This window comes from Sphaeramia orbicularis, chromosome 13 (assembly GCF_902148855.1).
Source record: "Sphaeramia orbicularis chromosome 13, fSphaOr1.1, whole genome shotgun sequence".
Classification (NCBI taxonomy): domain Eukaryota; kingdom Metazoa; phylum Chordata; class Actinopteri; order Kurtiformes; family Apogonidae; genus Sphaeramia; species Sphaeramia orbicularis.
The window spans coordinates 7,994,018-8,020,164 of NC_043969.1; the positions used below are offsets into that span (position 1 = coordinate 7,994,018).

The following is a 26,147-nucleotide window of genomic DNA, read 5'->3' on the forward strand; positions in this document are numbered from 1 at the left end:
GCAAAAGAAGAACTCCTCCAACCGTCCTGAAGATCACCTCTTCGACTGGAATAATGCTTGTCTCCAATCCCAGCAGCTGCCAATCATCTTTAACAGCATGTCATAAATGCATAATGACCCACACAAATTTATGACTGGTGACTGGAAAGACACTGTCATGGCTGAATTGGAGCCAAGGAAGAAAAAAAAAAGACCTTGAAAAAATACAAGAAATGTGACAAAAATAGTCAGGTGTGGAATTATGAGTTTTAGGTTTAGTTTGATCAACATGCCTGACTGAAGGATTAATTATTTACTAATTGAGCTGCTCAATTATTCAAGTTTTAATGGTAGAGTTAAATGGTATTGTTTTTTAGGGAATTATTTATGATGCTGTGTTATAGATAAAAGGAATGCACCAACAGCCAGAGTATGGTTTCTAATCATAAATGCACTTTATCCAACAGATAGTGCAGCAGGGGACAGGGTTATGTAAGTGAGAAAGACAGAGTCCACAGGGACTGAGCTGAATGGCACAGATATTTTCCAATGAATACATTAGCCAGTGGAGAATATTCAATATCTGCACACATGTTAAGTTTGATTGGTCATCCAAAAGTTCCTCTTCACTGACACTGAGTGATGCAGTGCCTCTTGTTCAACAGGTACAATACTTCATACTGGTATCTGGGCTAATTTTCCAGATGAGTTCACTGATTAGACTTACAAACGTGGGCTGGCTCTTAATGATAAGGGCTGTGGTAATTTGTTACATGCATAATGGATCAAACAGCATGAATTAGCTGAAGATGGTGGATTTTCTACATGGGTGCAGGTAGAGCTGCAAAGTTGCAAAAGTGTACATGCGCGAAAGGGGCTGCACAATATCAGTTCATTCATAATGAAACAAAGAGGAGAAGAATATGAGACACATCAAAGAGAGAAAAGGACAAGTGTGTGATATAAAGAGAAACCTCCAACTATAAATCAGTTATCAAAGTAGAGTAAAGGTGGCACACCATCAAAGCAATCAATATCTGTGCATCTTATATTTTATTAAAATGGTTTTACTGATGTCTTTCTGCCAGAGGCTGCCCCTATATATGAGTGGGGTTAAATGTGGAAAACATGTCTTATTGTGTGTGTTCATGTTTCTTCATGTTTTTTGGGGGGGTGTTACCCATAGTGTGTCCCAGCGGGTATAAAGTTCAGTCCTGTTATGTGACAAATGAACTTTGAACCAGCACAGTGTGAAGACTCTCGCTTTTGCATTACGCTTAGCATAAATGTCTAAAGAAAATAAAGCTACAAGCAGCATTGGGCAGGACCTCGCACCGTTCCTCAGTTCTACTCAAACCTCTCTGTGACGGCTACAGCCCCCACCCTTTCGTGTCCATCCTCCTTTTATCTCATATTACAGAACACCAATGCCTCTCTGCTGAAACCACCATCACCTTTTAATGAGGCTTTTATTTTGGAAAACTCTACTGTGTGTGTGTGTGTGTGTGTGTGTGTGCGTGCGTGCGTGCGTGCGTGCGTGTGTGTGTGTGTGTGTGTGTGAGAAAGCATATTTAATGAATTAAAATTGTACAAACAGTTGAGCATTTGGTCATATTCATAAAAATGAAGAACTGTTATTAATACTCATTATTTATCATTTTTAATAAGGCTTTTATTTTGAATAACCCTACTGTGTGTACTCTGTACTCTGTGTACAAAATGTCACATACACACAAGCAGCCAATCAGCTGTCAGCATTCTGCTCCGTGTGTGTATGACTTTCTAACATGGCTTCTTGTATGGAGCAGATGTGTGTCTGTGTTCAACACAGTGAGAAACCACTTCTCAAACAAACTGCGATTAATCTGTAAGTGTACATTTTATCTGAAAAATTTTTGCATGTGAGACTTGTGGTGAGTCTTGTGAACGTATCGATATGTATAATATATGGGAAAAAAGTCAAAAGTAGTTAAGCTTCAGACTTTGCAACTTTCCAGACTTATAAAAAAAAAAACTAAGGCAGTTACTACAAAGTTGTGATCAACTTTTTTTTGATGAGGGTTTACTCTATCTTTTGGTGCTATGAATATGACAAATGCGCTCGGATTAAATAGTTTTAGAAATTTTACTTTGAAAGGCAAATTGCGAACTTCGTGTTGGAGTTAGCTCATAAGTGACAGTGTATGATTTGTAGGGTTGGATTAGATGAACATTTTGGTGTTGGTTTCATGTCTGTATGACTGGAAGTTTGTGTGTGAGCACTTTTTTCATTGAAAGGCAAATTGCTAACTTCCTGTTAGAGTTAGCTCATGGGTGTCAGTGTACAATTTGTCGGGTTCGATGAGACAAAAATTTTGGCGTTTTGTGTCTCTACAACATTCCTATTGGCCGCTGGGGTTGTTTTTCTTTACCTAGGTGGCACTACAGAGCATATTTTGGCACCTATGGGGTGGATTTTTATGTTTTATCAAATTTTTTCCCATGTGTGCCAAATTTGGTGAGTTTTTGAGCATGTTTAGGGGGTCAAATTACAGTTGAAAGTGGAGGCAGTATAATATAAAAATGAATAAAATACAATAGGGCCTCGCCTTTCTGCCTCAGTCCCTAAATATAAATGACACTGGGGAGGTGGTTTGCCCATTAAAAAAACGTCCCTAATCCCACCTTAAAGGTACGAGAGACTTTCGTGACCAATTTTTCATCAAATTTGTAAAACCTCAGTCATAGCCTAAGTATCACGAATCTGTAAGGCTCCCGAACCTCCCTGCAGCAGCAGCACGAGCCTCCATTTCCCACAATGCACGTCGTGACCAAAAATTCCAAAGATGCCCGAGTTACCTCCCGGCTCTGTTTGTAAACACATGGTTTTGTTTATGGTGGATGGCACTTCGAAAATATTCACCATAATGCAAGAGATTCAGGTGAGTAATCACAGAAAGACTGACAGATTTGTGATACTTAGGCTATGACTGAGGTTTTACAGATTTGATGAAAAATTGGTCACGAAAGTCTCCCACACCTTTAATGATAATCACACCATCTCTCAGGTGCTCAAAACAGGACATTTTCCAGTATGCAGTTCTATGACAAACTGGGTGAACTCCATCTGATGATGAAGTTACTGTGTTATGATATGAGGGTTCACAGCAGCTACAGTGTGGACCTACAGTATGTTCTGTGCTCCTGTTGGGTGGCACTGATGTGTCATTAACAGGTCAAATGTCAAAAAGTGTTACTGAAACAGCAGCTGTATTGATGATATGAATTCCTGCTTCAGTGATTTTTGACCAGTTCGCAAACACAAGTATAAAAGTGCTGCATGAATGACACAAAAAAGGCAAATGGAATGTTTTTTTTTTTCGACCATATTTTTATTTAAATTTTACAAATAAGGTACAAAAAATATCAACAGCATGGCATCTCTCATATCATATATAAGACAATAGGTAATCTATTACAACAAGTACATTGTGCTCAATGAAATTAAAAATCAAATCTTAATTTAAGGAATGATCTTAACAAAATGGATGGAATGGGAAAAAAGATTCACGGGCACGGTAACAACAAGGTCCATGCATTATGTACACATCTGCAAATGGACGTCCATCAGTCCTGGTGCATCTATAGCCTGTCCATCCATGGGAGTGGATCTCTCCTTCACTGTGGTTCTCCCCGAGGTTTCTCCCTTTTCCCACTGGGTTTTGAGTTTTTCCTTGCCGAGAAGGAGGGCCTAAGGACGGGGGATGCCCTGGACACTACTCATTTTCTTGCTGTTTATTTGACTGTTGTTTACTCCAACTGCCTCTGTAAAGCCCTTTGAGATAACCTTGTTGTGATATTGGGCTATACAAATAAAGTTGAATTGAATTGAATTGAATTATGTTTAGGTTTTGGACATAATAGATGAAAGGATATGATTTCAAACCTTTATTTTTTGTCGATTTTTACCTTTAATGTTCATGTCTAATATTTACTAACAATTATTTGTTATATAAATTACAACAGTGCCTTTTACCCAGTATAAATTGTAATAATTGATAGATAATATGTTCTCCACACTTTATATTAAGAGTATCATAAACACCTTTTTCCTTGTTTTAACTGGAAGTAATACTGTAAATGGTTTAGCGTGTTGATAAGGGGGTGAGATAAAGCCAAGCAACAAGGAAGATGTAATTTAAGAGTGTAGAGAGCCAAAACTGCGGCAGTGTCTTGTCAAATGAGAGGTTATTTATGCATGAAAACTGTGCTGGAACTTTTTTCCTTGGTTATTTATTAATGATTTGTAAAATCATTATAATTCATTTTTTTATTGTAGAGAGTAAAAAAAAAAATACAAAGCAATAAAACAGACCATTCTAAAGTGCAAGAGCTTCTGAATATAAGTATACTCACAGTCTTTTTCAGTAAATAGCATCTCTTTATGTATTAGTCTCAGCCCAACACAAATAAAAATACATCTGTCTGCATCAGAACAACTCAAAAACTGAGTGTTGTGAGGTGAGAGTTTTGACTAAGCCAGTTTATTTATGACATTTAGACATATAAATAATAATATCCAGCAGCCTTCAACAGTATTTTCTCAGCCACTCATAAGAATGTGAAGGAATGGACTGCAGCTCTGCAAAGGACAGGCTGAGTGTGACGGCTGAGAGGCTGACAAGTTGTCAGTGGTGCTGCTCGTGAGGAGACATGTCCTCGCCGGTGGGTGTCAGCAGCCAGCGGGACGAAACTGTTGCACAAACCAAGAGCCATCTGCTGCAGACTTCTGATGCATGATGATATGATTATGTTTCTGTAAATACCACGATGTGTATCTATGTGGAAAAATGACCGCGGAGGCTGTTCTTAGGAAGAAAAACAGGAAAGGAAAGTGGATGAAATGAGTTTAGAATGAATGAGGAAATAAACTGTAAACAAACCAACAAATATCAACACTAATATACATGACATACATTTTGAAAAGAGGATGCACTGTGTTTCTGCATATATTTCATCCTCCCACACCAGTACTTTTAAAAGATATAATGCAAGCATGTTGGAGGCAGATAAGTGTGTTTTTGTTTTTCTTTTTTGGTTACTCACTGGTGTCAGAGGCCTGGTGGTTTAGCTGGGCTCCCACTGTGGATGCTGAGGCGTCGATAACTGGGCTCCCATCACTGACCTCAGGAGAGAAGAGGAGGAGGAAGATGAAGATTGACAAGATTGATGCTCAGGGGGCCAGAAATTAATTCCGTGTAAAACAAAAAAAAGATCCCCTGTCCCTCGGGCATACATTCCTCATATGTTTAAAATGAGCTACAGCTAATTTTAATTTAATTATGTTATTGCTTTAATAAAATCTAAAGCTTTAGTGAGGAATGATTGTCATATGGATGGATGCTGAGGAACTGTGCAACTTCAGTAGGGATTTAGTCAATGTTATTATTATAGACTTTTATTGCACCTTTGGGGCTTCCTACCCCATATGTCATTAAGAGAGTATTATACACATGAAGGAAAAAGAAAATGAAAAACTCTGCGATCTCTATGGATCAGTTAAGAGCCTACAGCACTACCAGTGACTCTGAAGTTGACGTTACGGTGGCTCTAAGGGTCAAAACACATAAACATTAAGAAAAGACATTTTAGTAACAAAGTGACATTTAACAAAATATGTCTCAAGCATGACATTTCAGGAAAAAAAAAATCTGAAAACATGATGACTTTTCAGAATACACTACATACTTTTCAAGATAAACCTTTCACAATGAGAAAAGCGCCGACACTTCAGAAAACACAGCATTTTACTAAACATGTGTACAAAATACCCACTGACATAGTTACATATAGGTACAAAGCAGGTAAAATGTTAACACATAAAACTGCATCTGCAGCTGACTGGAGAAAAACAATAGCTAGTTAAAGCCATGATGCATTTAACCAAAGAACAAAGCATAACAATTTTGATGTGAAGATGGTTTTAGTTTAGATAACTACATCTTCTGTGTTAAACAAAAAGTATATGCCATGTCACTGTATAAGACTCACAATGAAATCTCATCCTTCCTATTATTGATTCCTGTCTCCAGAAGAAAACTGAGGTGATTCCCAAGCTTTGACCTAAAGCTTATAAAAACAGATCTACATTTTTATCTTCCGCTGTCAGACTACTGTCACTGAAAGTCTCTTTTTTATGCTTTTTTAAAAATTTTTTTTTAGCTTTTTGTGTCTTTTATTACATTTTAGTACATTTGAGTCCTTTACGTAATGTAAATATTTTTTTCACTTGTCTCATCATGTCTGTCTCCTTTTTGTCTTGTCGCATCTTTTACCTCATTGTTGTCTCTCTTCTGGTGAGATCAGTGTTACTTAATTCCTATTTTAATTATAAACACGATCTAACATGTCATATTATTGCTATACATTTTACTCTACCAATTGCCAACCCAATGATAAAAGCTTCATGATGTGTTGAGCAATATGTAAAAGAACTGTATGTTATTGACAGCAGAGTGTGGAATGTTTTTGTAGGTTTACGTCTTCATCTTTCCTTTTTAGTTTTAGTCTTATATTTTTGTAGTTTTATTATAATTTTTTTTTAATTTACCTATATTATTATGGTTGAATTTTTATAAGCACCTCTGCTTATGGCACTAATAAGAATAGTTTTCCATTTTAACCCAGTGTTACTTCTGTGGCAGTTTTTTCTTATACAGTATATTTAACTTTTCTTATCATAAATTATTATGACATAATCCTCTGTATTTTGTGATTTTTCAGTGAACATCAGGTATTTCCCTATACAGGGTGACCCAAAAAAATGGGAATTTTTGAAGTGCGTTTTGGCAGACATGAGCAAGTGGCAGCACTGCGAGACAGTGACCTTGAGCAAGTAAACACCCCCCTATTTTAGTAACCATTGGCGGCTGTGCGAGAATTGTTTGGCAACCGTGTGATCTCAAGATTCGGTAACTTTCCCTGGCCCCCTAGATCACCAGATTTGTCCGTTTGTGATTTTTTCTTGTGGGGCTATCTCAAGAGTAAAGTGTACACGACTCGACCAAGAACTCTGGATGAGTTAAAACAGAGAATTCCGGATGAAATTCACAGTATCCCAGCTGAGATGTTGCAGCGGTCAATGAGGAATCTCAACAGCAGATTTCAAGAATGCATTCGTACAGGAGGACGCCATCTACAGGAAGTAATTTTAAAAAAATTAAAATTCCATCATTGTTTCTTAAATGGCATGTTTTAAGGTTTCAATTAGTATGAATAAAATATTTTTCTTCCATCACTCTTGGTTTTATTGGATTGTTGAAAAGTTCCCGTTTTTTTGTGTCACCCTGTATTTCATTTACTGATCATGTAGATGTTCATCAAAGCTCAGATTAAAGTTAAGGGTTATTATATCAAAAACAGAGAAAGCTGAAGAAAAGAGACTTTTTCAGCAAAATCTCTCATTAACTGAACATAGACCAAATGTCTCCATCCACTGGGATTTATCAATCTCCATGGGTTTTACAGGTGAATCAATGTTGTAGAAGATGACGGTGTTTCCATGGTAACTTCGGAGCCTCTGAACATCCAAATGGGTCATATCTGATGACCATGAAAAGATGACAAACTGCATTTTACACCAATGGATTGATAGGATTAGTGGATCAAGAGTTATTAAAAATTTTAGCTCAGTAGATGGTTTTGGTTGTTGGTGGCTGTTTAAGTCTTTTTGCTTAAATTCTATTCTATTCTATTCTATTCTATTCTATTCTATTCTATTCTATTCTATTCTATTCTATTCTATTCTATTCTATTCTATTCTATTCCTTGTATTTTGGGTCCTAACTCTAATTTTGCGAAACACAGGTCTCGTGACGTTGAACCAAACCTTCACTCTGTTTTATTGCAGTCGATCCAACACTCTGAACCACCATGACAGAAAAACCACCAGTGCCATTCTCAGAACCCACTGAAAGGGTAAAAATTGCCGGTCCAAGTGTCTTATTGTATAGAGGTCAGAGCAATCAAGCCATCTTTTCAATTGGCTGATTTGCCCAGCTTTAATGTGCCAGTGTGGAGTGGATATCTTCTAGAGTGCTGTATTGTACTGAATAAATGTGTCAAATTCAGGAGGGATAATTTGTCAGTAATAACGTTTTAGAGTTTGTGTCATCACTGAAAATAAAATACTGTACAGACAATGTTCATTAATCAAGTGCCACCTTGGAGGCAGCAGTAGTTAAGTAGAATTAAAAAAAAAAAAAAAAAAAAAAAAAAGAGAGGGAGGGAGGGAGAAAAACAAAAGCATAACACAGAAAAATATAATAGGCAGATGCTGTATTGACAGATACAAAGATTCATTAACAAAATAAAATATTTTGTAGCAGTAAAAAATGGTATGATAATCCCCAATATGTTGTTTGTTGGTAATAAAACTGAAATATTTGGAAAGCAGCTGTTCACAGTTAAATAAACTGTGATGGGACAGTTTCCAAGCTGTCACAAAAACCTGCTGAAACAGATAAAGTACTATGGCGCCCTCTAGTGAACGAGGAAGAGTAAACAGAGAGGCAGATGCTCATTTACAACTGTCTAATACTACAATACTACAAAAAATTATTAGACCACCCTTGTTTTCTTCAATTTCTTGTTCATTTTAATGCCTGGTACAACTAAAGGTACATTTGTTTGGACAAATATAATGATAACAACAAAAACAGCTCATAAGAGTTTAATTTCACAGCTGATATCCGGCCATTTTCCATAGTTTTCTTGATAATAACCAAAATCACTTCAGCTGTTACATCAATAGCTATGGCATTGTACTGACAAAAACAGTGCTTTTAGGCATTCCATTTTAGTCACATGATCCACACAGGAGTTAGTGCTTGATTGCATAACTATTGTTTTTGATGACTTTTGATGGTCTAATCATTTTTTCCACGACTGTACTTGCATATTATAGTGGAGGAAGTATTCAAATCCCAAAGTACTAAAGCCACATTTTTTTTTTACACTGGCTTCTGCCTTATAAACTTTAAGTTAAGTGTGAAAATATTGTCAAAATGTAATGTACTGTATGAAAAAATGGATGTCTGTGTTTTTATATACTGTGTTTTACTGTTGCATTTATGTATATGTAGTATGTTGATTGTTAAGTTTGTGCTCTTTTGAAAAGCCTTAAACAGCATACTGGGTAGTTTAATGTATGTTTAATGTATGTACACAACAGTACCCATAAAGTTGGAATAATTTTGTTTTCAGACACATTCCTTTTTTTATGTGCGTGTGGGTATGTGAGGGAGATGGGGGAATTTTTTATTATTATTATTTTTTTAGATATTTTATCATATTATTTCAGCCTCTCAATAAATGTAAACACATACAGTTGTGTTTGATAACAGTAAAACAGTGTGGGAAAATGCATCTGCACACTAATTATGCAAACTGAGCTAATTAGCACACTAGCTGACAGACCATGTAAGTCAATATCAACTAATGCTAACACAAGCTAATGCAGTTATGTTGGTTATTGTTAAACTTCATGACAGAATCCTTTTAGGGTTTTGTTCATGCCATTTTTAGTGTAATTCCTTAACACAACTACTACCTGTCAGAAAAAAAAAAAAAAAGTCTTTAGAGTGTCTAAATGGGTGATTTAAATACACTGTTACCCATAAAGTTGGAATAATTCTGTTGTCAGACCCATTCCTCTTTTTATTTCTATGCACATCTGTAATCCCCTTTTACCACGTGCAATGAATACATCCCAGTTACATTTTATCGATCAACAATAAATCACATTATCATGATTATTTCATGAGAGGAGGTAAAAATTTCTTATTCCAAATTTATGGGCGACAGTGTATAAGATGCTAAGAAACCACGGATCTCCAAAATGTCAGCTTTTCATGAACTCAGAAAATCAGTCCAGTTTTCAGCTTTGTATTTTCCAGCAAAACCAAAAGATTTGTTATAAAGTGTATTTAGTTTAAGAAAGACAAGATGCTTTTAATCTCACAGAGAAACACTTCATCCTACAGTTTATCAAAAACAATGATATTTGGAGATCTGTAGTTTTTACTCCACAATAAGGAGATGAAATACAGGGTGTCCCATAAGTCTCCATACATAGGAAAAATAAACGTTTCTTGACATAAACCATTTTTATTTATATAATATGCTCTATATGACTGCCATTTTGTTGGGAACACATTTCAATGCGTGTCCTCCACTGCTGAAGAACTATAAAGAAGAAATATAAAGAAATACATGTTAGAACCATATATGTATGGAATGTATTATGTCTCCTATGTATGGAGACTTATGGGACACCCTGTATTTCAATCCGAAAAGTTTCTAAAGCTGTCAGAGAAATGTAATGGAGTAAATGGTCTAGTACCTGCCTTTGAGGTTTAGTGAATAACTAGAAATAGTTGCATAAAATGGAAACACTGGTGAAGTAAAATACAGTATTTTACTTATATTCACAGTTCTGAGAAACTTAGTAAACTCATCTGTACTATGAGTAAATGGCATAAGATGTGAAATGTCAAAATGTTAAATGTCTTTTATTTTGTCTGTTTCCCAGTGTGTAATTTAGATGACATAAGAGGCAGAGATCTAGAGAGTGTTTCACTGTGTGTCTACCTGTAATGATCTGCCATTAGAGATGAAAACCTCCAAAACACTGTCTAATGCTCATCAGATGTCCACAGAACACACTACAAACCATCAGAAGTCCATTAGCAGGCAGCACATGCAGAAAAACTGTTGGGATAGGTGCTTAAAAAACCTTTAGCAGATGAGTTAAAAATGTGTCCTGTAGCCAAAAACAATCAATTAGATTAGCAGGATTAAGTACATGTCAAACTCTCCTCCTCTGTTCACAAACTTCCTGCAATTTGAGCTCTTCATATTACATTTTTCTTCCTCTGGTCAGAATATTAGAGGTTCGTGGCTCTGCTGGGGTCATACAGAAAGCTGAAGAAAGGTTTTTTGGTAATGGGCATTGGATTAATATCAAACATTTTATCGAAGATGGAAAAAAATGGTGTCAGTACGTTCCTCATGAAGTGAACTGTACGCTGCCTACCTGGACCAGTTATCTGTTCGTAATGGCTTGTGCAAATATACTTTGTAAGCTACTGCTGAAAAGGATCGTAGAACTGCGTCTATACAGGCCACTAGTGACGCAACAGTGTGAGAATGTCATCTGAAAACCGGGTCCAGCTCACTGTGATACTGTGGCCCAGTGAAAGCAAGCTAAAGATAAGGCGATTCCCCCAAGGCTGAGCGTGTCAGCAGGAAGAGAGCAGGTCTTGTAACAAGAGCGATAAGCTGATAAGGGCAGTTTAAAATGATGGCCCGACTCTGGGTAAGGTTACACAGAGGTTGAGTTACAGCGGACAAAGAGTTCTGCTGTAGCTCCATTGTGCAAAGTGCTGTTGAACACAGAGCATCTGGGTTCAGTATTTAGTTAAGACTGCTTCCTCTATAGGGCTTTAAGAGGAGTCTTCACAAACATTTGAAAGCACAAAAATCCACTGGCTGAAAATGGAGGAGCTCAGAGGTGCAGGCTTTTCATTATTTGCCTAAGCAGAGTTTGCTAAGCACACAGACTTTTGGACTAAGATGCATTTAGGAGTTATCCAGTATTACCACAGCTTTCTATTTCGGGCCTGTGTTTGGGGGGCTGAGGGTTCAGGTTCAGAGCAGGGCTAGCTCCCCTCACAGCGCTGATATTTCTCAAAGGTCTGGAGAGTTCTTTTAGTTTTGCCTTGATACCGCAAATACAGTGTGTGGAGTTTGGGTCTGTTTAGAGATGTGGGTTACATGCAGCTCTTTTAACAGCGAGCAATTTATTTCCAGGAGTGTCTGGCTAACCTGACCCACATGTTTTTAAACTGTGAGGAAACTGGGGCAACAAAAAGGAGCGAGAACTTAAACCCAACATGCACGTTTAACAGTGACCGCTATCTGGTCTGTCCATATGAGCATGGACTCAAACAGATGTAGCTCCATACCACTGTTATTTGTCTTTTAATCCCATACTGCCTCTGTATATATCCTTATATGGTGTATATATATCTTTCATCTGTAGTATAGTTAGGTTTTTATATATTCTAGCATTTCTTTGTCAATATTTTTCAGTATAATTTTGTGTGACATTTTTATACAGTCTCTTTGCACTTAAAGTGTTTTTGCTGCTAAATTGCTGCTAAACAGTGACTAAATAAAGATCTATATTATGACTTTGTGTATCCATGCCGTTGTATATATAGACACTGAAAGAACAGCAGCATGTGTACCATTGCAAAGTTTTATATTTGGATCTGAAGTTATAAAATTGTTTTATCTTGATTCTTTCTGTGGGATAAGACGTAATTCTCAATCATCTTTGTAGTGCATCCAAAAAGTGCAGAAAAGGGATGAGGTCAGGGCTCTTTACACAACAAACTAGCAAAACTATTTGTTTATGGATCTGACCCACTGCACAAATCAGGCATTGCTGTGTTGAAACAGCACAATGTTCTTGGCTAACAGGTATATACTGGATGCACAGTGTTGTCGTTACATGATCAAAGACTGGTTGTCCTTGGATGAAATGTAGAGATGCCACAATGAAAACTGTAGTGCCCACTTGGCCTCTGGACGCATTATTTACTAATTAGTCACATGGTGTGTCCTGTGCCTCTCACTGATAATGACCACACGACTCCCACCATTTTCCACCACCTTAATCGTGTTTTTGCACAAGATCAAATCTGTCGCAATGATGTAACATGTCAGACCTGAGCCTCCATCTCTGAAGAAGAGGATTTTAGTGGTCCCAAATAAAAAGCTGTTTGGTTCTAATACATGATGATGTGAAGAACCAACTAGTTAACTACTTGAGATAAGTTCAAATGTGGATAAGGCTCACTTTGAGAGGAAAACTGGATGACAAATAACAAACCATGAAGAACGCAATGTATGTTTATGGCCTTGTAAAGAAAACATCCTTACCTCAAAGTCACTTTTCCTCTTTTTGTTTGTATTTATCAACTAAAAAGCCATGAGAGCACATAGTAATCCATCTTTGACACAGGTTAATTTGGACCCAGCACAGACATGCCACAATAATGAAAATAGGACCAAGGGTCATGTAGTCCAACGGCATATTTAAAGACATTAATTGGCATTTGTTTGATCTTTCAAGGTCACTCAAGGTCAAAGGTCATGGCACCAAATGACAGCCCATATGTGGCGTCCTATCAATTGCCAATAGTAATTATTTCAATATCTTTAACTGTTTTCAAGTTATAGCACTTTGAAATTTGTCCCATTATAAACCAGTGGAGATTTTTAATACTTCAAATAATCATTAAAAAATCAAAAATCTATATTTCCCAATTCTTTGAACAAATTTGCTAGACCTTACGCCAAAGATGTTCCAAAACTAATATCAAGACATTCTGACTGAGGGTTTCGGAGAAGAAGACTCTTTAAAAATTGTTTACGGACGGACGCCAAATGATACCAATAGTCCATCAGACCCTTCGGGCCGTTGGACTAAAAAGCAGAGCCTCAGACAGACTGGTAAACCAAACCTGAGTAACTTCTTACCACTAAATGCATGTAGCTGCTCTATAAGTGAACAGATGCACCAAGGTCTGCTGCAAGTCAGAGAAGTGACCTCCTCTTTACCAGATAAACTGGTCTCCAACCAGCACTGACAAAAGCACAAATATGGAAGTGTTTCTTTATTTGCAACAATGTTTATTATCTCTTCCAGTTTTGGATGTGAAAAGAGGCATTAATTTTCTTTAATTAAATATCTTTTTAATAAAGTAAAGCAAAAAAGTATTTACAAATTTTCATTTTTTTAAACTGTAATCAATGACTTGGGTTCGGATAAATACAAGCACCTTCTGCGCGCTGAGGAGAGGAAAATATAAATACAGGGAAAAACTGCTGCTTTGTTTCAGAGGGGGCGGGTTACATGGCATAACATTAGCATTTTTCTCTGAAAAAAGAAAGGAAAAAGAACAATCTATCATATATTTACAGAACTCTCCTGAAGAGCATCTCCACTTGTGGAAGCAGAAAAGGCCTTAGGATCCGAACTGTTAAACTTTACTTTTTTAAAGTCTTCATTAAAGTTAATTTTTGTCTATATTTTTTTTTTTCCAAGTTTCAATAGCGATATCTTTTTAAAATTCAACAGGCTCTGTAGGAAGGGCTTGTGCTTACTCTCCCTTTTTCAGCCCAACAGTTTCTTTTTTGGAGCACAGGATGTACGCAGAGGGTAGCTAAGGGGTCGGGGTGGGTTGAAGGGGCATCAGGGAGGGGGGCATCGCCCCAACCCAGCAGCAATATGGTCAAAGTTCTTTGTCCCCGTTGTCACAAAGTCTTTGTGAAATCCTCAGGAGTCCATAACCGTTCATAAACTCCTGTTTGAAATGTCCATTAGACAGCTTTTTGCCCCATTCACTTTTCTTTGTAGTTTTCTATTTTATTATAAAACGCACTCCAATCATCCAACCAGAAAAAGAGAAACAAAAAGCTAGCAGTCTACATAAGCATGTCATGTAGATCAAACACCATACATGTGACATGGCAATGTCACTGTCATGTCGACATGGCAAAGGAAGTCATCAAAAATATAGATGTGAACAGCCTTTAAAGTTTTTTATATCTGTCTTTAAGCAAAGTGTCTTGAATAGTGTTGCCGTGGCGAAGAAAAGTCATTTGAAAACAGGAGATAAATCTAAAAAAAATACTGAACACAGCATTATCTCCCATAACTTGTAATGCTTCTCAGCATTTTCTCTCATATCTATACTCTCTATTAAAATTATGTATTTTCTTTTTTTTCCAAAAAAAAAAAAGACATTCGGTTGCACATGGAACAAGAAACCCAAAAGAACACAAAAAATAACATGATCGAACGTTCGATCCATAAAACAATCTCTCCCAGTTGAAGAATTTTTTTCTTGCTTTTTTTCTGTTTAAGCAGAAGGATTTTTGCTGATTCAGACTCTTCCGAATCATCCACAGAACATTCGCTCTCCCAGCAGATCCACTCTGTCCTCCCTGTCCTTCCAGTACAGCAGAGGTGTGGCAGTCCTAGCTGTTGTCGGATTCGTCCTCGGCCTCGCGGAGCCAGGTAAAGAAGGCGGTGACGGACTTCAGGGCCACGCCCTTGCCCTGTTGCTCAGCAGGGTCTTTGCTGGACTCCCACTTGTAGAAGGCCTCCTCTTTGATCACATCCTCGTCGTAGAGTGTGTCAAAGAACATCCGCAGCAGATCTGATGAGAGAATGTAAAAGAAGAAATAATGCATCATAAAGTTGTAATAATCAGCAAAGAGTAACATCAGTGTCACATTATCAAGCAAACACAAAAACACAGAAAAACACTGCTGAAAGAATAAAATACTGAAAGTATGAAGTAAAATCAGTGAAATTAACACATTAAAACTGTGTTTTAAGATGAGATTTAAAAATGAAGTCACTGACTCAACCTGTTGAATTGACTGTGGCAGATTAACATTTATCCCCACAAATAACTAACAATTTAACAATTTTTGTTCATTTTATACCACTAATATAGTAAATGCCTGACATTTTATTTATGTATACAGTGTAAGGTGAAAAGCAATTTATTGATCAGTATTCATAAAATTTGCAATTCTCTTTGGCTTTTAGGAAATCTGCAGAGGGAAGATAATCCTAGATGCAAAGTGATGACATCAGTAAAAGACAAGCTAGTCCAATCTGAAACAATGGAAAAGTGAAAAATGTGATGGAAGTACAACAGTAGAATTAATTTCATCCAGCTATTTTTATACAAGTGAATAGAGGCAATTGTTACAACTATGCAAATAAGTGCAGTTAAATAATTGAGATATGGTAATCATATGAAAAGTGTAACAGGACTACTTACTTGCAGGCTGCTCCATCTGCACCATCAGGGCCTGCAGGGCATAGAGAGCCTGCAGCTCCTTCTGCTCATCCTTCAGGTATTTCTGCAGCAGCTTGGCCTGCTGTTTGATCTGCTCACCGTCCACCTTGTAGGGGTTCTCACCTGCAAATATTAGAAAGCCTTTAGCAAACAGGGCTGTTTAGATGTAACACCTGCCATAAGGGAGCAGTGACATTCAGTGTTCGGTCTAAAGCTTTTAGGAGGAATGTGAATGCTGCAGGCTGACTCACAGATGATTGCTGACTGGCAGATGCAGGTCATCAGCGCTCTGATAAACATGTTGGAGGAGGTCTGCTGCTCATCTAGGTTGGCCTACACAGACACAGATTGAGTCACACAAACTGACTTGAATGCTGTCAGCTTTATTAACAACATGCAGAATGAAAAACCTCGCATAAAACATAACATATGGTTGACTTCGGACAGGAGATGATCAAATTTAGTTCATTTCATTTAGTTATTGAGGACAGATTTTATGAGCTATGTGACAACAGGATTCACAAATATAACAAAAAAAAACATCACAATAAAATATCTATTTTCTGTTGGTACTGATTATTATTGGCGCCAACTAAAACAATTAATATTCTTTAATATAAACACTTAATGTTACCATGTTAACATAGCACATGACAAAAGACAAATCAATAATGTGACACTGTATCACTTAAAAGTCACACTTGTTCAGTCTGACATTTTCCACTTTGACACAGAACTGTGAACGCAGCGCGGTATGTGGCGGGCGGGTGTGTGTTTAATCATTCAGTCTGCATAGTGTCTGATCGCATGGCACACACTTTTTGTTACAGTTAGCTTTTCAAAGCAAATGCCATAAGCTCAAGTTTTGCAATCTTGTACAGCACTTGTAAATGTTAAGTCATGTCGCTACCACATTTAGCTGTAACACATCAAATCTTGTGGATATTTTGCAGTGACAATTTCATACACAACTGTGTGGGTTTGTTCATGCAACCAGACTTTGAATATTCATTATGTGCTTTCATTACAATTAAAGCGAAGCTAGCAAACATACTTACTGCTATTTATGGGGTGTCTTTTGGATGTATATAAAACACTGAAATAGCTTGAATTTGACATTTAAGTTTAGAAATGTAAATTATAAGAGTGCTCTTTCAAAAAAAATGTTGCCATCATTATATTGTTAAAATAAGTTGTACTTTGTCATCTTAAAATGTTAAAAAAATTATATCACCAATCAGAAATGACGGTGCTAACTTGTTATTGTGATTAGAAAAGTGACACCGAAGCAGGAAGACAAACCTCAACCCAGTCAAAGATCCTCTGGTTGTCGGCCTTGTCCTGGATCAGTCTGTCCAGCTGGTTGGTCAGCTCTACAGCAGTCATTTCCTTCTTTTTACTCTTCTCTGATTCATCACCCAGGGTAAACTCCACATTCTGATCAGAAACAAACATCATGGCAATCTTTGACATGAACATGTTTATTCTGCTTACTCAACTCAGTGGTAGGAGACAAACGCTCATGACCACCCTCTGACCACATATTACAAAATTGTTAAACTGAGTTATTTGACATGTTACGAAGCCAATTTACTCTTTTCACCTTTTCTGTCACAAACTTGTTGAGGTCTACATCTTCAGGGAGGAAGTCTTTCCACCGGAGACCTGCCTCTCTCCACATTGTCCCTGCCTTTTTATGGCTCTGAATGAGAAGAAAGTATGTTCTCAAAATGGAGTGTCGTTGAAAAAAAGCACCACATTAAGGTTATTAGTTCACGTTAACAATGTGCCGTCCAAATGGGTATTTTACTTGCAATTCTAAATGTAAAAAAAACATGTTACACATAATAGCTGATAATTAGTGTTGCTGCTCTCACCATTCCTTTGCAGAGTAAAGTGAGGATGTGGACCAGCAGGATCCCAGCTTTGCCCAGAGGGATTAAAGGCTTTGAAACCTCCCTAGACGTAAGAGAGAACAGGTTAAACACCATACTAATAAATACATTATCTTCCCATTTCATAGTGAGGGGTGAGGTGTTCTGGGACTAACCTGAAAAGGTCTCCCATAGGGATGCCTCCTTCATGGAGCATGGGAGTAATAAGCTCTCCCAGGTAAAGCCAGATGTGAGGGATATCTATGGCCATGTCTTCAGCCACCTCAAGGATTTCATGAAGCCTGAGGAGACACATTACACAAGCTTTATTGATCAATAACAGACTAAAAAACAAATTTAAAATGACTTAACAGATGGGGAACTACGCATTATGGCATCAAACCGACACTAACATATGGAAAGTGCTGTTTTTAAGAATTCTCAGTTTGAACAACGTACCTTTTTATAGACTAATCTACAAGCTAGAGCACCATGTTGCACCTCATCTTTATACTGACCCTTTAAAGTACTGCTGTTTTGGAAGAATGTTGGTCTTGATGAGCTGGTGCAGCAACAAGCCCATGTGCTCTCTAGAAATGGTGCTGCGCTCCAGTGTTGACTCCAGTCCATTTCGCACAAACACAAACAGGAGGTCAGTGCTATTCATCTCCTGCACACACTGCAGGGCTTCCTGTTGGGACACAGGAGGACATGCACACAGCGATTAGAGCAAAGGCTGCTTCATGTGCCAGTGTTTGTATGGTGCAGATGGGCTAGATGCTTGTCAAATGAAACTTCAAAGTGACAAACACTTGGGGTATGTACTTCAAATATGTTTAGTCAATGTCCGCACCTTCATGTCATTGATATGGAGGTACTCCTCGATAATGGCTGTGGATTTCTTGTCGAGTTCCTCCTCAGTCAAGGCAGGTTTGGTGGGAGTCTGAGGAGGTGGAGGGGTGGCAGCTGTCTCCCGCTTTACTGTAAAGAAAAAAATAATAGAAATTTTATTGGTATAAATCCCAAGTGAGTTTTGCTGTGATGATTAACTTCTTGTTAATACCTACCATTCTCTTTACTCCTGGCTCTCTCCCTGCTGCCTCGGTCTCGGTCATCTGTCATACTCGCTACTCTGCGGACGGGATCGGCCGACCCACGTTGGTCCCTCTCCCGGCTCCGTTCCTCGTTCTCCCGACTGAAACTGCGCTTGGTTACCTGCAACCTGTTTCGATCCCGGTCGTCCCTTCGTTCATCTCGTCGGTCAAAGCGGTCACCGCCACGGTCTGACCGGTCAAAACGGTCACTGCGCTCTCTACTCGAGCTGTTTCTGTTGAATGACAGAGACCAAAGTCAAGGGAGGTTTTGTTTGTTCATATGCAGTTTATTCACAAGTATCAGTTCATTGTGAGGTGTGGAGGCTGCTGGTTAGAGGTCTTGTCTCACCTCTGTGGAACTCGTCTGTCTGAGTCCACTGTTGAGCCTGAGGAGGAAGAAGGCTGCTGCAAAGCTGAGTACCTGTTCAGGGTGCTGGTGGCTGGACGGCCGCCTGTTTCTGAGCCTGGGAAATGCAGTGCATTTTCAGTAAAAGCTGAGTTACAGTTTCAAGGCTCCTCCAGAGGTGTTAATATGCCAACTAGACAAAGATTTTGTCCAGGAAACATACCGGAATCTACAGGTTTGGCACTGGTACCACCGCTGCTGCCCTTGCCCCAGCTCCCCCATGTGCCTTTACCTCCAGGGGCAAGTAACTGATTGTTGAAGTCAAGAGCAGGAGTCTAATACAAAGAGAGAGTCAAGAAAACAAAAAAAAAAAAAAAAAAAGAGACAAGTCATTAACAGACATTTGAAATCTGTTTCACACTAGTTGCTACTTTATGAGCATTAACTCCCTGACCTTGGTCATCAGTGGATTGTGTATTAATTGTACTTATTACATACACACGTTTAATTTATTATAAACCAAATATATACAGTATGTTTATACACAGCCTAAAGGGGACCCCTCTCTCCTACCTTAGTGATTTTGCTAAAGCGAGATGTGTCAAAGGGCCGGTTCTTGGAGATGGGCACCGTATTCCAGCCCTCGTCTTGTGGAGGAGCCCCTCGGCCTGGAGTGTGAGGGCCCCCACGACCCCCGGGCCCTCCTCCACCCATCCTTCCTCCTGGACCTCCAACAGACTCCTTCTTTGAGATAAGGGCCTGCTGAACCTTCATCTGTTCTCTGTGCTCTTCCATTTCAGCATCTTTGTGGATCTGGTCGATTGTTTTTGGGCCCTGGTCACCTCGCCTGGGCACCCAGTTATTCTGGTTTGAGGTGGGGAGAAGTGTAAGTACTGGAAAGACTGAGTGATGGTGAAATGACACAAGTTAAGGATGAACCATGTAGGATGTCAGGACTGAATTCTTGCATGATACTGCAAAACTATGCTGTAAAACGATACTCAGATTTTCCTGTCAAAGTAAATCATAATACAAATTGCAGCTTTTTAGACTAAGATGCTAATTAAAGGCCTCATAGTTTACATCTTTATAATGGAAATACATTAGTTACGTTAAATGGAGTACACAAGAGACACTGGCAATCATGGTTTTCAACCAACAAACTACTGATTCTTCATTCATCTTTAAACACTGCCTGAAAAGGAAAGAACAAAGATATGCACTTTAAAGTTACATTAGACTAGTGTGCTGACTTGGAGCAGCTGATTTTGGCTTGTAAAAACACTGAAGACAAGACTGAGACAAGTTTTGTAACACTGTGTGGGTGGGAGTGGGAGCCTAACTACAGGACTGCAGCATTCCTTCAGAAAAATGAGGTTCAACAGCACTAAACTAAACTGGATCTACAATGTGGCTCAAACAAAATGGAAGAAAAAAAAATACCACAAAGAACTCAAAGCAGGTTCATTAACATGCTTTGAGAAGAGAGGATGGAGGTGGTGATCAACAGCTTGTTGTCTCAGCCTATGGCACAGAGTAGCTCTGTATTTAGGAACTGCCCTGCATTAAAGAGCTGAGGAAGACATTTCTTTCTTAGCCCATTTTGGATGCTCACACAGGCCAGGGCTAAAGGACCAGTGTGGGCGTCTGTGGGGCTGTGAGGTGAACCACACACACAGACTGCGTTCAACAATAAGGCGTATGCATGTGACTGAAACTTGAATCTAAACTACAACTTTATGGTTGGTTAGTGAAGTCCTCAATAGCAAAAGCATACAGCCAAAACTGTGTGGATTATATGAATTTTCATATTTGGGCGCCTTACTGTGGTCGTAGTCTCAATGATACCAAGGTTGGTATACATAATGAAAACTAAAGCAGTGAAGGAATAAGGCTATTGCACGCTGAAACAAAATAAAAACTAAATTAAAGCTAGCAAACTCCACAAAGTAAAACTAAACTAAAAAAACAAACAAACTGAAAGGCTTCATTAAAAAAAAAAAAAAAAATCCAGATTATTATCACAGAACATGCAAAAATACTAACTGGAACAGTGAGTCATAGTATTTGTTCTAGTATATTTGGTCATAACAGCTGTTAACATATCCACTTACTAGTACATTTCTTTTCATTGGTTATGGTATGCATGAACTGTGCATGTGTGTTTGAGTTACCCGTCGAAGATCCAGCACATCCTGTAACATGAAGCGGATTCTCGAGGTGGTCTTCCTCTCCTTTATGATTTTCTCCATCTGATTGAAGTACTGGTCCATACGAGGCTGAAGACAACAGTTTTAGTGAGCCAGTGTATTTGTAGTGTTTCCCTCTCTTCACCCTATTAACCTGTGTGTTAGTGTTACCTTAGCCTTCTCAAAGTCTAGGTCCTTGCCAATGGTGGATAGCAGTCGACACAGGCACTCCAGGGACTCCTCGTCATGGTTTTTGAGCAGCTTTACAATGCAGTCATGCATGATGACCTCAGTTAGCATCTTGAGCTTGAACAGCTCACCGATGAACTTGATGTTACCAAGGGAGCGTCTTCTTGCTTTGTCTTTAGCCTCTTCCAGTTCCTCAGTGAGCCGCTGCTTCTCCTCCTCCTGATGCAGTAACAAGTGTGAATAACATTAAAATAAAAAAATAAAAATGGACATTAGATATGAAATTCCTTCTTCATACAGCTCTGGGAAATGATGAAACACCTGATTTTATTATTTATATGTATGTGTTCGATTCTATTAACTACTGCTAAAATCTATTTAAAATTTTAAAAAATATATTGTCATTTACAGTATTTATTTGCAGAACGTGACAACTTGACTAAATACAGATAAGGGCAGTATTCCCAGACCTCAAATAATAGAGAAAGCTTGTATTTTTAACCGGAATACTGTTTTAACATAGGTGGATGATCTCTGATTGTCACTGCTTTCATGTGTCTGGTCATGCTTTCCACAATCTGTGTCTTGTTCACAATTCAGAGGTTTTCAATAAGGTTCAAGATAGGAAATTTTAAGTGGTCTGAATTATTCCAAAGCTACATAAAGTCTCCATATAGAATTGATAAGTGGCAGTACTATACCCCTGATGCAGCCTCCAGCTCTTTCTGCTTCTTCTCAAAGATCTCGTCGTCATCTTTGTCCTTCTCGAACTCTTTCTGGCATCGATTTAGTAGCAGCTTGCGGAAATTCACAGTGGTTCCCGGCTTATCTGTGGTTGGGACTCTGAGCTAAGGAGAGCAGAGAAAAGGTTTATTAGTACCATGCAGAAAAATACTGGGTGTAGGGTTGCACTGTGAAAGTGGTTCCTCAGTTCCACTGCTAAAATCAGTGGCCAAGACACGTGGCTCTAATAGAACTTCATCACTGGAGCCTAGCAGAAAAATCTTCAGTTGTCAAACAAATCGCAGTAAAACTATGCTGTCTCTGTTGTTACATTTTTCTACATGCTTGTGAATGTGTAGACCTTGGAGCACTTCAACTTCTATTATTATTTTTTTCATTAAACCACTTTACACACTTGAAGTATTTTATCACTAGCATCAAATATTATGTACTTCTATCATAAGCCTATGACCTAATGGCGTCTCTGTGAGTTCACGGTGCTACAAACACATCTGTGATACACACACTATACAAGTTAGTGAGTGACTCCTTCAGTTTGATGCAGATCCAGTTTCTATTAGTGCAGGTAAGGAGGTATATCCGTTAGATGCTCTAGTGCTGATTATGTGCAGATTTGTTTATAAAGTGAAGAGTAATAGTAGGTAATGTGGTTCCTGCCTGGAGATGTACAAACATGAAACCAACCAAATCTCTGTTACTGAATTGGACTATTGATGTACAGCATATGCGATAGATGAAGAGGATTTTTTTTCCCCTCACAAACAATTCAGAAATGTATACAGCACATCAAACACGTGCTCACTTCATCTGCATAAACCACTCTATTCTGAGAAGAGTACTTCATGTGTGATTGCATAATGTGAACAGAAACCACTTACCCCCATAAGGCAGCGGCACATGTTGGCATAGGCCACTGAGAAGTCTGGTTCAGAGATGGCCTTTTCAAAGGTCAGGTCTATGACTCCTTTTAACCTCTCCTCAGTGTCAATGGTCAGTTCTGTGACCTGTTTCATTAGCTGTTGAAACTTTTGGGGGGTCAGTTTGTTGAGGATGCTGCGAACCCGCTTAAACAGGTCCTGGGTCTTTAAATGCTCTGCATCGTTCTCCTCAGTCTCCTCTGAGGCACGATTGCGATTGGCTTTCTTCATCGAGGGCTTCCAAGCCTTCTCTGCCTTGTTCAGTTGCACGTCGTCATTGAGCGACATGCTGGTGATGATTTTCCTTGGCTCTTTCCTCTGCATCTGCTGAGATCGACGTGGACCACTGACACCGATACCCATACCAGCAGGCTTGAAAGAGAATTAATGAGATGAGAACAGGGTGAAAAGCAGACACACACAAGATGGGCAAGTTAAAAGGCAGTTATGGAGGCAAGAGTTCAAGAGAAAATGGGAGATTATATGCATTATTGAGCCTGTTTACAGGTACACTCGTACTCCAATCATTATCCAATTTCTGGAGTTATCAGATGATTCAAGAGAAATAGCATAACAGCATGAAATCAGCATAATCTACTATGTTTATCAGATAACAGCTGTATTCTGATTATGAGAAGTTGGATTAACACACCTGGATTTCTCCTCAATACTCCGATGTTTTCCTGCATGTATACAAGTTCATCTGATTTATTTTGTTCTTTTACATCTGCACACGCGTAAACTCAATTAAAATCGTAGAAAAAACAAGTTATGTTGTCAAACATGAGTGGAAGACAATAAAAGGTAGTTTGATTCTACCATCCCTATGTACTCCAAAAGAAATCTGATAATAGACTGGAGCATCTATACCAGGGTTTTTTATTATCGCATTTCTGTGCATGTAAACATGCCAGATCTGATTATTGTAGTTATCTGATTACTCCCAATTACTGGATTTGTAATTGTCATATAAACAAGCCCGTAGTCTGCACTGGCATCTCTTTATTTACAAACTGATAACTTACTGGTCCTCTGCTCCCTCCTCCCATGCCAGGTCTTCCAAGGTTGGCAAAAGAGGGTGTGAAGTCAGGGCCGCAGTTCATCCCTGGGAGGCGACTGGGATCAAGTTGACGCAGTGGGGTCTTATTAGCCTGCGCCGAGAGGAACAAATATAGTAACGAGCAAATGTTTTATGTGACTCAAACTGAACAGATGAGGTTTTACGTGTTCACTGTGTGTTTCAGACTACTGTAAATGTAAATTCAGAATGGTCTTCCATCGAGTCCCAAAATTCAAGGGCTTCTGGGAGCATTACATTTGAAGAGCAAATAGTAGATTAACAGAGCTCTAACTTTACTTATCTATTATGTAATTAGTTTGCATTAGGGGGTCACGATTCCATCTTATATTTATTTAGTTTTTTGTTGCAATAGAAATGTTTTCACAAAAACATTTAAAAGCAAGACTGAAATGGCAATGTAAGTTCATGAGACAGTCCATTTTAAAAGGCATGCCAAAATCATATCTAAAATCTTAAGAGCTCTTAAATCTTAAGAGCTAAAATTCAGATTACTGGACTTCAGATTTCTAAGCAGTTTTGACCATCAACCAGTACCAGAGACATGTTTTACGTATCTATACCTTGTCTAAGACAACATCGCTGATGGCTGGTAGACCCTCAGGTTTGTTCATGCTGGCTGAGATGAACTGGAATCCCAAGAGGAACTCCCTGTCATATTTCTTCTTCTCCTCTGTGTTGATTGGCTTCCATTGATCTAAAAACAGACATGTAGAAGAGAAACTTAATTTGTCAGATGTTCCAAATAACTGAATGGATGGGTAAATCTTAGTGAAATCTATAGGTAGGCCAAAGCATATAAGCTATGCGTACTGCATAATAAAAAGAATATCTGTACTTATTTTAGTTTTTAACATAATGCAGTAACAATCAGTTAAACAAAAAGATGACATGAGTGAGAATTCATTGCGGGTTTCTCATTGGTCTTGGTGTTTCTGTTTCATGATTACTCTTATTATTCTCAGAACTCTCACATCAAGGAACACACAAGCAGGTAAAACGCCACTCCTTCATTTTCAATAAAGCAAACATTAACCGAGTCCACTGACACACAGCCACTTAGCTAGAGATGAGATAAGATCTAAACTGCCAACTCAGGAAACTACAAAGCATCAAGGTTCAGAGACCCACCCTCTTTGTACTGGTACTTCATGTCAGTGCTGCTTGGATTTTCAGGGTCTGGCTGAATGTTCTCGGCATCCAGTTTGTCCTCTTTATCCTCCCAGGTCAGGTCTGCCTCTTCAGGGGCAGGAAGGGAAGCAGCAGGAGGCAGGCTCTCTGGTGCTGGGGCAGGGGCTGGCTCTGGTGGGGCCACCACTTGCTCCTAGGCCAAAGGAAAGTAAGTGATGTAAAAAACAGTGACAGAAATCTAGGGGCAAGCATTGTATTTAATAAAAAGCTTTCTGTAAATTATGTAATACGAAATTAAACAACATGTATGTCATTTCTACCGCTATAGCTCATTCAAAGCAATGATAAAAACTGCAATAGTAAACATTATGAAGTTGATATCTATCATGTGAGAGGTTATTTTTACCAGTACTTCAGATGAACATCCATTTGTCATTGCATAAATCATGTTTACAGGTGAGTGAAATATAGTTTTATTCACATTAGTTTTACTGATGTATATTTATGTGAGGGGACTGACAAATGAGTATCCCTTGAGGAGATACATATATCAACGCACACATACCTCTTTAAAGGCATCCAGGAGGTCCCCCACTGCCTCCTTTTTGTTCAGATCCTTCATCTTTCTCTTTTTCTTTGGCACAGACACAGCAGCTACAGGAGGGAAGACAAACAACCAC

General features: G+C 38.5%; 1 protein-coding gene and 1 non-coding gene across 3 annotated transcripts in view; both read right to left on the minus strand.

Moving 5' to 3' along the window:
- Positions 1-14,058: 14,058 nt before the first annotated feature.
- The window catches only part of eif4g1b (eukaryotic translation initiation factor 4 gamma, 1b), a 43,382-nt gene continuing 31,293 nt past the window's right edge, over positions 14,059-26,147 (minus strand). For both annotated transcript variants that reach the window (XM_030152805.1, XM_030152804.1), the window contains 21 exons: positions 26,033-26,121; positions 25,468-25,660; positions 24,900-25,033; positions 24,284-24,409; positions 23,220-23,630; positions 22,299-22,445; positions 21,580-21,816; positions 21,394-21,498; positions 19,793-20,083; positions 19,443-19,554; positions 19,223-19,337; positions 18,847-19,106; positions 18,633-18,760; positions 18,298-18,470; positions 17,956-18,081; positions 17,783-17,864; positions 17,509-17,607; positions 17,208-17,342; positions 16,157-16,238; positions 15,888-16,028; positions 14,059-15,251 (listed from right to left, as the gene is read on the minus strand). In XM_030152805.1, the coding sequence (XP_030008665.1) occupies positions 15,070-15,251; positions 15,888-16,028; positions 16,157-16,238; positions 17,208-17,342; positions 17,509-17,607; positions 17,783-17,864; positions 17,956-18,081; positions 18,298-18,470; positions 18,633-18,760; positions 18,847-19,106; positions 19,223-19,337; positions 19,443-19,554; positions 19,793-20,083; positions 21,394-21,498; positions 21,580-21,816; positions 22,299-22,445; positions 23,220-23,630; positions 24,284-24,409; positions 24,900-25,033; positions 25,468-25,660; positions 26,033-26,121 (3,368 nt within the window). In that variant the 3' untranslated portion in view covers positions 14,059-15,069. The remainder of the gene's footprint in view (positions 15,252-15,887; positions 16,029-16,156; positions 16,239-17,207; positions 17,343-17,508; positions 17,608-17,782; positions 17,865-17,955; positions 18,082-18,297; positions 18,471-18,632; positions 18,761-18,846; positions 19,107-19,222; positions 19,338-19,442; positions 19,555-19,792; positions 20,084-21,393; positions 21,499-21,579; positions 21,817-22,298; positions 22,446-23,219; positions 23,631-24,283; positions 24,410-24,899; positions 25,034-25,467; positions 25,661-26,032; positions 26,122-26,147) is intronic.
- Positions 22,521-22,587, minus strand: LOC115432290 (small nucleolar RNA SNORD66). Its single transcript, XR_003937191.1, has one exon. It is a non-coding gene; the product is annotated as a small nucleolar RNA SNORD66 (small nucleolar RNA).